The sequence below is a fragment of the Oreochromis aureus genome, linkage group 12 (genome assembly GCF_013358895.1).
Source record: "Oreochromis aureus strain Israel breed Guangdong linkage group 12, ZZ_aureus, whole genome shotgun sequence".
Taxonomy (NCBI): Eukaryota; Metazoa; Chordata; class Actinopteri; order Cichliformes; family Cichlidae; genus Oreochromis; species Oreochromis aureus.
This window is the reverse complement of record NC_052953.1, coordinates 4,533,509-4,548,233: the sequence shown is the minus strand read 5'-3', so window position 1 is coordinate 4,548,233 and position 14,725 is coordinate 4,533,509. Positions and strand designations below refer to the sequence as shown.

At 38.6% G+C, this 14,725-nt stretch overlaps 1 protein-coding gene across 1 annotated transcript in view; it reads left to right on the top strand.

The window, feature by feature from the left end:
• cfap299 (cilia and flagella associated protein 299) overlaps nucleotides 1-14,725 on the top strand; it is an 83,821-nt gene that overhangs the window by 16,731 nt on the left and 52,365 nt on the right. The window contains exon 3 of the mRNA XM_031756583.2: nucleotides 2,667-2,757. Coding sequence (XP_031612443.2) covers nucleotides 2,667-2,757 — 91 coding nt within the window. The remainder of the gene's footprint in view (nucleotides 1-2,666; nucleotides 2,758-14,725) is intronic.

Below are 14,725 nucleotides of genomic sequence, written 5' to 3'. Positions count from 1 at the left end.
CATTAATGTAGAATATAACTGAACCTGTCTGCTCTTTGGACAGTGAAGCAGACAGAACTGGATTCAAGATGAAAGAAACAGATTTATTACCAACTCGCAGGTGTCTGCAGGAAAGTTTGGGATCATTACTTCCTTTCACATTGCCTGTAAAGATCCAAGTACTGAACCTCAGTACACTGTTTGGTTCTGTTATGTGTCAAGTAGTTTTATAAGTGGTCAAGTAGACCTACTAAAAGAATCGACCACATATTCAGTCAGATCCTTAATTGAGAAACATTCAGTGACTCCTCCTACAAAAGGAAAAATTATACCTAATTTAAATTTGGTGAGTGTCCCTTTTGAGGTTTTTTCATCTCTGGACCACTTCTAGCGCTGCTGAAGTTTTCTGTGAATTTTCTGTTCTGACTTTGTATTTGTATTTGTATTTGTGCATTAGCAATTTTTATTCACACAGAAAGCAAACATCTGCCTTTGTGTCCCAAATTTCATGCTGACGCTAATCAGTGGTAGTTCCTACAACAGTCTTGTGTTAAAGAACCCGCAATGCTCAACCCACAAAGCATTGCTTGAGGTCAGGAGCATAACTAGGAAAATGCTGGTCCTTATTTAAGTATTCCTTGGGTTGTGGGTTGAAATCTATTCCTCACAACCAGGTAATTCTCTCCATGCTCATGGCACGTTTTTTGGCCACACCAGCACAGATAACCAGCAGAATGAGACGTGCCTTTGTCTGCTTTGCCAAGATCCAAATCAAGTTAAAGGTGCTGCTTCAGCAAAATGAAGACCAGCACACATCACAGATAAAATATAGCGCACAAGTGCCCAGAAAACATTTTGACACTGAGTAACTGTTGACTGGAAGTATTTTCTAAATATCCAGTCTTGGTTAAAAGTTCCAAATTGATTGATGAGCCACTGTCAAGATGTGGTTTGGTGCTGATTAGTAAGAATTTTCTGTTGGATCTAAAACTTAATACCCATATAAGCACTAATATCAAAGAAGTGAAAATAACACCCAGATGTTATTTTTAGTTATTTTAATAGATAGCTAGATAGAACTTTATTAATTGCTCGGGTGGGGTTCCTCCGGGAAATTCACTTTCCAGTAGCAGAACAGCGAAACAAATGTTTCTTTTATTGTTGTAATCCAAATGTTTGTCTAAAGAAAGGTCTCTCTTGCAAATGACATTAAGTCTCAGTGGAACTACCTGTATAAATAAAGGCTAAAAAAAATCAAACCCACAAAAACACCCAACATATAGCTATGTGGTACAGACCATCCAAGAAGTTGTGCTCCAGTTTCAGTGAGTGAAATTCTACCATTTTATTAGTGAGTTACTTAGCAATGATCAGCATGTGCGTCTGTGCATTCAACCTATTCCATTTATAAATTCAGATTTGCTAACCAATCCGTATGGTGTTAGCAGGCCGCCAAATACTTGTCCAAATACTTTCACTTCTTGCAAAAAAGAAAAAAAAGTAATGGAAAAAATGCTGACTTTGGTCTGTTTAAAAAACTAAATATTTTTTGAGTTGATTAATGGCCATTTTTAATGGATCAGTTTGTCCTACAATGCACTGTTGGAAAATGGGGTTTGATGATATGACTACAAATTAGGATGAAACTGCATAAATATAAAGTTGAATTTAGGTGAAAAAAATATTAAAAATATTATAGTTCAGTTCCACGTTATAAGTGAAATACTTAACTCAACACTACCTGTGAAAAATTGGACACATAATGCACTCATGGGAAATCTGTAGAGAATTTCAGATTTTTTTTGTGTTCATCACTGTTCCAGAAAACGGAAGTAACATCGGAGTTGCATGTTCTACTCTATTGTAGCTTATTTAAAGGCTGTTCTGCTTTTTTTTTTTTTTTTTTTTTAAATTACATTCTTTCTTCTTCATGTTTTAACCACAACTGAGAAGTCACCAATGGCCTGTTTACTGCCTTTAAGATGTTAACTTGGTGTGGATCTGATGAATGTTTTGCACAGTCGCTTCTGGATGCGTGCCAAAGTTCTGCTGCTCGTACTGCAGTGTTAACTGTTCAAATATTAGTGCCAGTGTTTTTTCAGGTGTGGATACATTTGTGTGCGCCAGAAACAAGTCTCCATGGAAACAGGCTGGCCTAAGTGTAAAAAGCTGCCAGTATCATATAAAGTCATTGAACTCAGATATGATTAATAGCATCTTGCTAGAACCTTCTGCTGATTTTTGTACATTTAAGATGTATTTTAGAATAAAAACACTGACTTATTAACAACTTAATTTGATACCTTCTGTTAAGTATTTATATGTGGAAGTGTTCTCAGAGCTAGATAAGCTTTGGTGAAGTGCTGTGGACGACATACTAGATGCTGGCTTGAGTCTGCGGGATTATGCTTACAAAGTGAAAGGAAAGTCATGCAGACAGAGAGCGGAAATATCTCTCTTCTACAATGTCAAAGCAGATAAAAAACAAATCAACGGCCAATTTTTAATTCACTTTTTCTTCATAATGTTTGATTATTTGCTCATGTTAGAGCAGAAGGGCGTCAGACTGCCCTGTAGCAACACGAAGGTGAAGGCGAAAAGCTTCCATAAAGAACCTTTAAGGCTTCATGTGACTTTTTTCAGGTTAAGAGAAACATTTCAAACCGTTTGAGTGTTGTCTTTTCCAGGACACTGGCAAGTGCAGGAAAAGAACTCAAAGATAACTTCCTGAAAGCCCTGGCAGAGCGAGAGGAGGCCAACCGCAGTGGGAAAATGACTGTGAGTACATTATTACAGCACTCCAATTGCTACGTAATGGGATTCCCCTCAAATATTTCTGCAATTCCATTAGGATGGGAACAAAATCCATACTGTGTCAAGTTGAGTGGAAATGCCCTCCCCAGTTCCTTCCCAAATACCATGAGACCCGGCTGCCTACCCGTCTCTGATCCATAAAACTTTGTTTACAAAAACTCAAACTACCTGGTCCCAAGTTTGCTTTTTGGATTGAACCACTAAGATAGTTTCTAAAGGGGCCTCACCTGTGGGGCGGCCCCTTTAGAAACTGTAACACATCAAAAACTTTTAGGGGAACACGCTCAGCTCAGTATTTCATCTGACTTTGCACGATTAAACAGAATGATTAGTCTTGCTATTGAAGTCAGCGAAGCCCTACCAAGACCTGCTGTTTTAATGTCCTTTTGCAGATAATCAGTAAATTTAGTCTTGGACTAAAGTGGACCTTGGAGAACCTTTTACCTGTAAAGATTATCCTGAGATTGTTACTTTATGTGTACTAATCACACAGAGTTTAAGGCCCAGATGTATTGTTAGTCAAATGCGATGGAAAGGCCTTCAGTTGAAGAGTCATAAAACTTCATTCTTGTTTTGTGCTGAAGGTCAAATTTCTCAAGTTGGGAAGTAATTTGTTGACTTTATTGTGATCATATACTTCTAACTTCAATCCAGCAGGTCTTTGGGTGACCCACATAGGGTTAGGGGTAGTTTGAGTTGGATTTTTGGAATTCATATGAAAGGTTGTCTCATGTCTGCATCTTTTTCACACATCTTTTCTGGGGAATCCTGGTTGAAGAGATTAAGAGCCAGATTTGCTAAATGTCTCTACCAATCGCAAAACCCTCTTTTGATATTACAAAAACTGCTGTTGGGATTTATTAAAAGAGACTCAGTATCAGATTTGCCACAGAGCAGCATAGATACAGGTATTTTTGTCGCTGATGTTATTGCATATGTATTTGGAGGAGTTTCTCTTCCACAGCGCAAAATGTGGGAAGGAGAGTATTTAAATAAATCATATAACTATGGTTTAATAATGTTTGCAACTGACATTTTACTGCAAATTGTACTGAATATAATTCAGAAAAAAGCATATCTGTAAACCCTGAGCTTATAAAGAGTTATTTTGTTTAGTACAATACTTGCTCCCTCCCTTAAAAGGTCTCCTACTTTTCGATCCACTAATTTGTGCTGCTCTTGGTAGTTTGTGCAGACCGTTATCACATTTTTGCAATCGTCCTGCTTTGAGAATCTGGTTCTAAACCAGAATCTGAAGACGACAATGATATTAGGCATGGAGATGTGTTATATTTTATTTCTATAGTCTCTGGTGTTTCTGTTTGAAAACGTTCATTAAACTGTTCTAGAAAACCCAGTTTTAATGTTTTTATACCCGACTTCATTGGTTTCTTACATTTGTTTTTGTCCCCTCAGTATATTCTTTCATATCCTAATAGATAACTGTTCTTTGGATGCATTGGTCCATATTCATTTAGACTGAGCCTTCAAAATAACTGCCCAAATAACTATCTGGAAGTGTTACCGTGTTACCAAGATGGTTTCTAAGTGGCAGAACTTGCTTCTTATTTCTGGGTTTTACTTACCCATCTGTCCAGTCTCAGACGTAGCTGTTGAGTGAGATGTTTTTGGATCACAGGCAAAACCTGTATGCTTAATTAAACCTGGATGCACTAGGGAAAGATTTCAGCTCGTGACCATGAAGCTGACTATTTTCATTGCAAACAGTTACTTTTAACATAATTCTCAGTCTTTACTTATATGATGAAAGGAATGTGGACCATTTGAGGGCATGTACACTGCATTGTTCTGCAGGGAGTGTTAGTGTTGATAGACTTCAAATGATTCACTTCCAAGATGCTGGAGAAACAAAAAGGAGTTTTGTTTGACCTCCATTTACCTGCCCCTGTGGGCTTTGCAATTATGAGATCACATGAAGTGCATGGAGGGGAGTAGGAGCAGTAACACCAAAAGCTTCCCTGCTGGATGTTAACAGAGTAAACCCTAACATGTAAAAGCCCCCACTCCTCTTTCTTTTATCCCTTAATAACTTAAGCCAAGTTTTTTCTTTCACAGAAACATCCAGTGAAAATGTATTATTTCTTCCTGCATGCAGAAAACAGAGTCATAATAAAAACAAGCAAAACGTTACAGTTTACATCCCTACCCATGTTTTGCTCACATAATATTTTCCCACCTCTTCTTATTTTTCACCTTTTAAGAATTCCCTTAGCTGAAAAATTGGATTGGGAAGATGTTTATTTTCCTTTGAGTTCCTTTCTGCTTAAAATTGAATCCACATTGGTGCGCTTAATACTCCTCCTCTTTGAAACTGTTTATGTAACAGGTAATCTTAATGCAGTTTGACGAAGCTTGACCTCATTGGTATATTTACATTACACAGATGTGTTCCAGAGACAACATTTGCACATGTGTCGACACAAAGTAAAACATATGTTGAGGCCAGTTTTATACATAGCTTCAGACTCGTATTGTACCGTATGCATTGTTTATAATACATTTGTTGTAATCTGTTAGTAAGCACTGATCCCAGTGTTATTTATAAATACCTCGCATGCTGTATTTCCATACTGACATGTGCAAAAAACCCCGAAAAGACAAAAATGCAGTCATGCTGCATGAAGAATTTGGGCTCAGTTTAAATTTCTTTCCTCTTCTCTCAATTATACCTGAAGTCCTTTCAGTGAAAGTGTAAAACTACACCTGTTTGTCTTCGATAAGGTTCGATAGTAAGACCACCCAGCATCATAAAATGTCTCTCACACTGTTTAAAGTTAGCTTTCGGAAGGACTAGGTTTAAGCTTCCTACCTGCTATGCACCTCAAACCTGAAGATCAGTCCCTCTAATGCATTCCAGGTCCTCATGTCTTCATTTTCTTACTGTGCTCTAATGCAAAGCAGTTCTCTTCCAACATGTGTTTTTACTTTTTCCTTTCTTTTTTCTTTGTGTTTGCACATTATTATTATTTGAAGCATTTAATTTTAAGTGTGGCGCATGCTTTAAAAGACCCACAATTAAACACAGACACACTCAAACACCCAGCCTTTCTTCTTGGTCAAATCCACAGGGTTAAGTTTGTTGCTTAAAAACTATCACATTTGAATTGAACTGAAATTAAATGATCAAATGACCTTATCTGTATGATGCAATATGGAAGTTTTCCTGTTTTTCTTGTAAATCCATCTGGTGTCTCAAGTGTCACCTGCCAAACTTGCCATAAAGGATTTCATCACTGAAAGGCTGTGAGGAGAAAAACCATCCATTTTAGGTGCACAATGGACAAGAAAGCAGAGTTATAGCTTTTCCTTTAGATGCATAACACATTCATTGTCATCTCTTGTCTGATCTGTCAATGGGGTCTCTCCTTTGTCTTCCTTTTATCGTCACACTCAGCCTTTCAACTTTTAAGATTGAAATTACACCTGTCAGTTAATTCATATGTTGGCTTATTCTGTCTCCTCTGTCCTTGCCCTAACAATGGTGTTAAAAAAGATTGATAGCAGAAATGACTCTTGATGAAAAGAACTCATCTTTCCTTTGTGTGCTGTGTCACTGCACCCCTCCAGGAGTGTGATCTATTTAGTATTCACAGTGTTGACTTTAATGTATTTTTTAAATTTAGTTGTTTCATAAGTATTCAGGTTGTAGTCAGCAGAAGGAGCCCTTCACTAGCCGTCTGATCCGATGAACCTGTAAGGCTTTCAGTGCCTTTCCTTTGTTGTGCTATTGCTTCCCAGACTCTGTTGCGAAAGCTGCTGCACTGCCAAAAGTTAGACACAAACAAAAGCTGCACCTGGGCAGCTCTGACTTTATTTGCACTGGGTAAGAAGTTAAGGGTTTTATCAAATCCAGGTCACACCTGCACAGGATGCCTGAGGGTGTCCATTGTTGGGAGGTTCACGTTTGAAACTTAAGGTGTGCTGCCACCACCCACCCTGCTCCCTGTTTGTCTTCAGCTGTTTGTTGAAAGGCTCTGATGTTGCAATTTCACAGTCAATCTAACATTACCTATGTAGGAGCACAATTCTGTTATATATGAAGCAGGGAAATTATTGACACTTCACAGGGTTATTTAGCCAAGGCTGTGACAAAGATTATGTTATAGACTAATGACGATTAAATAAGAAAAGAAATAGGCAAATAAAATTAAAAATGCAAGCTGAAAGGAGATCAGCAAATCTCTATAAAACCCCTTTTAAGTAAAAAATTGTCAAGCTGTGGTGAAATACATTAAATTTTAATATTTGAGTGGAGAGTGGTGATAAGTGGTAACAGTGGGGGTTTTTTGTAAAACATTTAGTAACAACATTTATCGTTAATTAACATTAACCTGTGGAAACTCGAGCACAATATGAAGCTTTTTATGATTTTGTCCCGGAAAATCAGAACTCAGTTAAATTGTGGTTGTGAATTCATTAAAAAAAAGAGTTTACGACTGTTTCCCCTTGTTTGTCTGCTCTGAATGGGAAGTTACTCCTGATTATCCTCCTAACACCCCCACCACCACACTCCCCTGCTGTTAAAGGCAAACCTGCCAACCCACACATTCCCACCCATCCTACCTCCTGCTGTCGTGCCAATTATTCCTGTTAATTCATTTAACTTTGACTTCTGTTCAGTTTTCATGTTTCACGCTATTCCAAAAGAAAAGTCAGTTCGACTGTCGACCAACTTTGTTTGCTGGGTGATTCACCTGTAATTCAGCAGTCCTGGCTGTACACAGAACTTTTTGACATGTTTAGTATAAATAAAGCTTGAAATCTCTCTTCTTTGTAACTCAGGACCACTATATTCAAAAGTAGATTATTTTATATAGCCAATAGTTTAGGAATGTAAGTTGCAAAGTGGCTTGCAGATGCACTGTGTGCAAGCTAAAGTAATTCATGCAGTATGATGGAACTTCTTTGTGTATCGTGATACAGAACACAAAACTTTGCCCCCACCTTTTTGGGAGGCTTTCAATCTTGTACAAGAAAACAAGACCTGGTACACAAAGTACTGCCAGTGAACATAAACCATGCGATTAAAATTCCCCTTAAAACATGTCGCAGTTTATTAAAATAATTCTTCACACAGCAGACTTGATTAAAACTTGTTTAACTGTTGCATTTGTTGGCTAAACCTACGCCTAGCATGTCCAAAACATTAATGGTGAAGCAGGTGAGCAGTGTTCATCATGGAGAATAATACCAAAACAGGATTAATTTTTACTTTATTATCCTTTAAAAGGCACTCTATCAAATAGGCCACAAATGTTAAAAAAAAACTGACAGGGTGGAAGAAAGATATGACATGTTCAACATGTAGTTTGCTACTGAGTAACATAATATACTGTCATCAAATGGTGATGAACCACTTATTCAGTTACAAAAATGTCTTCAAGTGACTGCAGAACATAATATGCCTTGCAACTAAACACCCACCGCCTTTAAGAAGCAATTAAATGTATTTCTTATACTTTTAGTAAAGCCATCAGTCACTCTGTAGCAGCAGGCAGCGTCATTCAAGAATGCATTGGGCAAAATGCCTCACAATCAGATTGCAAGGTATGTTTGCTCTGAGATCATTTCCAAGCAGCAAGGCTGTCACAGAAGTCAGTGTCTTGTGTAAGGACTTGCAAAAAAAGTGAGAAAACTGTTAGGAGCTGATTTGTCAAACTAAGTAATTAAATAAATAAATACAGCTACTTTGGTTCAGAACATTTGGGCAAGGGTCATCTTGTTCATATTAAAACCATAAAAGTAATGTACATACTAAACACTGCCTGCTTGTGACCAATGACCATCCTTCAAATTAGATCCAGTTTCCAATTCTAATATTTGCTAATGTTGCCTCAAACTGCACAACAACAAACCAGCTTTTACTGGATGACTGAGTGGTTTAAGAATTGGCACTAATATCTTTGTTTTTTGTTTTTGTTTTATTATTATTCTCTATTTTAAAAGGAAATTACAAGAAGGTCACAAAGACGTGGGAATTTGTATTGTTCATTCCTACTGTTGTATATGTGGGATTTTTTCCAGTGTACTCGGTGTACTTGTCTTTTTAAACCTCTCACATGTCTGGCTTCCTTTAGTCTGGTGTGTTTGCAGAGGTTATTTGCTTCATTTTTTTAACCATACATGTATGTGTTAAAATCATATTCTGCCAATACATACAGTTATTCTGCTGTTGAATAATGGATAATTGATTGATGGTTGATTGGTGTTGTATTATTTATCGCACTCTCTGCATTTATTTTGCTTGGTGACAAAGTCGGCTCTCTAGAAAGAGTAAAACATTTCTTAGCTTATGTTATGTTGTTTTTTTGAATGTTATCAGATTTATTTTGCTTTTTTGTTAGACTAATTTGGCTGTTTAGAAATTATTTTCAGTCTCCCACCCTTTCAGTTGTGGAATTCAGCTGGTTGGCCTGCGCGGCATGTCTCATGCCCCGAGGGTACATCCTGCATAAAGGAAGTGTTTGTCTTTGGTCTGTGGGCCCAGCGAGTTCTGTATTGATAAGCTCCTGTCGCTATAGATAATAAGGTGGTCAGTCATGCAGCCCAGAGATCAAGTATAGCATTGAAATTAAAGAGGAATTCCCAGCCCTATTGCATTTCAAGCTGTGTGTGTGTCCCTGCTGCCCAGTCCCTTTGTCCCTGTCATGGGCAGTAAAAATAACAATGGCAAGTTTGATTTCAAAGCAGCAGGACCAAGGTGGACAGCCTTTAGAAAGGAAAGAGTCCTGCAGGGCTATCATATGACCTTGACTTGAATGGTGTCACAGAGTTGTGGAGAGGTGGGGATAAGGCCTCAGCAGTTTGCAACCATCTATCAAGTGGACAAAGAGGACATTTTGTCTGGAAAAGCAACCATTGTGATATTTGAGAATCACCTAATCAGGATCTATTTTCTTTTTAGTTCCACGGCTTGATTTTACCTGAGAGACACACAGAAATCTCTATATGATATACCCCAAATTACACAGAAAAGTTATTTATTCATTAGCTCTTAATTCACGCACCTCCTTTTTTCTTCTCTCCAGTTTTGCTGGGGCTACACTTTCTCACAGTTGCAGGTCTTGAGGAAAAGCATAACATTTAACTGTGAAATATTACTCTTGGCTGATTACAAGACATGGATTTCATGGCTAGTGTCTTAGTCTATAAAAAGAAAATGGATAGCCAGAGCATTATGTGTTATGTTAGTCTGTGCAGCCAACATGGCAGCTGTGCCCTGTCTCTCAATGCATTGTATCTGCCACTGGGGGATATAGAAAGGAATTTGGAAACTAAAGATCAAACTGGCCTCATGTTTTATGCAATCGTCTTTTAGAGCATTTGATAAATGGCAATTGAACGATGCTAATAATAGATTGATCTGAATCATGCATATTTTAATTATTTGGACAGGCTCTCCTCTAAGAGAGGGAAGCTTTTGACAGGAAATAGTTCCTTGAATGAAAGCACAATTAGTTGGTTGAACTTGCAAAAGCCAAATCCAACGAGAACATGCCATGGGCCATTTGGAAGCTGTTTCAGGGTGGATGAAAGGCTTGTTTACCCATTAAATCAAACATCACATCGCACATCAGATCTGTACAAGAATGCAAGTGGCACTTACATTGGCTCGCCTCTCTGTTTTGCCACTGGAAGCCTGGATGAGCCCCACTGTAATGATTTCTCCTGTTCCCCCTGCATTCTGTGAACAGCTGCTATTGTCCAGAGACAACATCACCCCAAAATTGGGGCCCCTGGACCAATTTCAGAGCAAATGAAATGGATACACTTAATCTAATCTCTCTGAATTTTTTCCCCTTTTTTGCGTGTGTTAAAGTAGATATTTTTTTCAGATACACTGGGATCACATGTGGGCTGTGGACCATCATCATTAAAAAAACATTTGCCACTGGGAAGATTGAGAATCATCTTAAGCTGTCTACTTGGTATCCGAGGAAGTCTTGCATTAAGTACACACCATCTGGGTGCCTGAAGAAAATATGATATCACTTTGTCTTCAATGGTACACATATTTGGACACAGTTAAAGATTTATTCGAAGGCTGATAATTGAAAGGATTGCTTGGTTTTCTTTAGGTCTTGTGTTTTATCTTGTATAAATATCTCTTAAATCAGGACACCAACTGTAAATACACCAGCTTCTTCTATTTTGTATATTTCACAAAGTCTGAAATTTAAGTTATAAAGGCAAATGTTTCCACCAAAACCATCAATCAGTACTTACTATCCATTATTTTTATGTGGTGTTTGGTGTGTTATTGGAGGAGACATTTGGCTCGGTTAACCGTTTCACAATTGCTGCTGGTAATATAAACAAAATGTATTCTTTGCCTTTTTTTTAAACATTGGATACAAGTTCACATCTAAATAGGATCCAAGTCGCACAGCTGATATATTAATTACAAATTGTGCTGAACTGCTGCAGGTTTTTAAAAGAAAGTGAAAAAGCGACAGATTCAAGCAGCAGACATGAGCTTCCTCCATAGAGTGTCTTGGCTCAGACTTAAAGGTAAGATGAGGAGTTCAGTCATTTGAGAGGAGCTCAGAGTAGAGCCCCAACATCTTCATATCAAAAGGAGATGGCTGAGGTGACTCAGGTAGGATGCCCCCTGGCAACACGTTCTCACTCCCAAAGCGTAACATTTTACGCTAGGTGACAAATCGTCAACATATTACGTTTTCGGCTACCCACCACGTTCCTAAATGACGTCCTCGGAAAAATGAGGACATATGAGAACCGTCTGGACTCAATCTACACATGCTCGCTCTTTTTCTTCAAATCGCTTAGAAACACGATATTTAACGTCATTAAAGTCCTGGTTAAGGTCAGGAATAAGGTTATGATTAGGGCTAGGGATAAGGTTAGGTTTAGGGCTGCAATACAGGGCTGGAACGTCTATTACCGCGGGAGCGTCATTGCATTGGATTTCAGCCATAACCCGCCGCGTACCATAAGAACGCCGAAGGTCCCCTTTCGCGTTCCTCAGGAACGCCGCGGGACGTGACAAAACGTCAGCATGTTACGCCTCGGGAGTCTAATGTAGGTGTGGTAAAGTGGCTTAGAATCACATTATTGTTTCTGTCTCTCTAGTCAAATCCTAACCAATGGTAATGGTGATCATTGAGGGGGACTTTATGAGCATCCTGAAGTTGAGTTGAGTTTACATGGGACATTTATTAAAATAGGACCGTTCCAGGAGGTGTTGCAGACATGTCCCACTGGCACGTGCACCTCGGGCAGAACCAGGACATACTGGAGAGATTGTATCTCTCGGCTGGCCTGTGAACACCTTAACATTCCCCTGGACAAGCTAGAGGAGGTGGCTAGGGAGAGGGAGGTCATGGCTTCTCTGCTTAGGCTCGTGCCCCCATGACCCAGCCCCAGATAAGCAGAAGAAGATGGATGTATGGATCGATGGATAATAGTTCTTCTGGCATCACAAGTTTCTCTTGCACAAGCTTGAAGTAATTGTGATCTATCAATATTTACTGTCATCATCATTATCATTTTCAGTCCTTTAATTTGTACATTCAGTGGCTCATGAACCTTGGTATGTTTTTACTCGAACTCCCAACCATGTATTATAAAGATAGAGGGCTAACATCTTAAGGAGGGTCAAACATCTGTGTTAAATACTACCTCAAGGTTCCTGGCTTGTCCCTGGAGGAATGTGCACCTGCTGCAGCGCAGGCAGGTTTTCTTAAGACTCCTTGGGCTTAAAATCAACACTTTGTGATGCAGGGCCTATAATAAACCTGTTATGCTCTGAAATATAGTCACTAAAATACCTTTAAATCAGCAAGAGACGTTTAAGTGCAGCAAAAAAACATCTTGCCTTAAATCTATACTCTCAGTCACGTTCATTCTGAAATAACAAAATATTTAGTTTAATTGCGATGACAATGCACTGTATATTTAGCCCCTGTTTACATTTCCTCTCCATCCCATATCTCTTACATCATCCCTTTGGATTTTCCAGCAAAACAGTGATTAGACTATTACAGCTTGCATCTGGGCCCATCTTCTTCCTGGCCTCCTGTTCGGGATCTAAGCCAAAGGTGACTCACAGTCTGAACTCAACTTCTGGCACTAATCTTTAAGTAATTTTTTACTACTGTGAGTATTTTGAAGAAAAGGTTGAATATAATTAATAATTGAGAGGAAGAGAAAGTTCAGCATGTCTGAATCTGAACTATTCCAATAATCCAGAAAGACCCTTTCATGAAAGATGGAAAGCATCAGTGATCAAGGAGCAACGTGGATAATGTTTTTCAGTCGTGAAAAGATGAAGATTTACAACTCCCGATCTAAAAAAAACAACTCACCTGTTCTAAAACGTAAGAGGCAAAATTATAGTGGTGTCTGCTGACATTAGCCAGTCTATTCATCATTTCACCTGCTTTGGTTCACAGAAAGTTTGATGTAATTCTAAAAGAATGATTATTGAAATCCATAGGATGCAAGTGTGATGGACTGGAACCACAGAATGTCACTTATATTTATTCAAAATTAAATGTCAGTCAGTTACAACAAGCTTTAGCAACCATGAGGAAATGATGAGAGCCAGGCAGAAAATGATTTGCACTCCAAACCATCTCAAATGACCGTTTGGAAATAAGCTGGATTTTGGTCAGTAGATGATAAAATGTTGGAGTCCTCACGGTAAAGTTGTGTGACAGTTGTAAGCTACACTTACTATTCCAACACGAGCAAGCTTTGAAAATAATCCTTGATAGTATGATTACTTTCTGCATCGTTTTAGGAAAACATAACTGACATAACATCAGTTATGTGCACATGTCTTCCAGAGGTGTCCAGTGCACGCTTCAGCCCCTGTACCTTCTCCCTTAGTGTTGGGCCCAGTAGCTGTCTCATCGCTCCCTGCCATCTAGGAGCAAGTCCAGGAGTGTTTTTGATTCTTGAGAGATCAGCTGCTGCCGATGGACAGTTTCTCTTTCTTGATGTTTTGAAGAGGGAGGGATGGATCTGATTGGAAAACTGAGGAATGTTTCATGTTTATATGGTAGCCTTAAAGCATATCTTGCTTTATAGCCTTTATGGACACTGCGAGGGACCATATTTTGTAAAACAAACATGACACATTCTAAAAGACTTGAATATGAAAATGATAGGAAAATAGGAAAAACTCACAATGTGTAGTGGTGGCACTAAATGGTGTTCAATGCATTTATACCACCGGCTTTGCTTTTCAGACACAGTCTCTCTATGTTTCATGCATAGTTCTCGTGTCTAGATATGGGTCATTAACTGGTGGTAACTATATAGAATACAGCACTGTATGAATGCATGGTTAAACATGACTTAGTGTTTCAGTGTTATATGGTCAGTATGTCTAGAAATGCTGGTATATTATCAATTTTCATTTAGATGTTTAAAAAAAGAACATCAGACTTGGTGTGCGAACAGTTTTACATTTGATCCTTTAGGGACTTCCAGTATTCCCTAGCTAATCTTTTTGACTAGTAAGGTAGCCCAGAAAGTGTTAAAGGAATCCATTTATGGTCCAAACATTGATACACAATCTGGGACTTAAGCTAAAGCTTATCTCTTCTTAGCAACATATGGAGCACATTCTTCAGAATCTTCTTTGTTTTATGACTATACACTGGACAGCTTTGGCTTTGTATTATTCCACCTGAGTAAATATTAGATGGCATCTCTCCTGCTCTCCTAGCATAGTGCACATGTCTTCCAGAGGTGTCCAGTGCACACTTCAGCCCCTGTACCTTCTCCTTTAGTCTTTGGTTCAGTAACTGTCTCATCGCTCCATGCCATCTAGGAGCAAGTCCAAGAGTGTTTTTGATTTGTATCTTGAGAGATTAGCTGCTGCCGATGGACAGTTTCTCATCGGGTCAATGTCAGTGTGTCTCTCTGTTTCCTGCACACA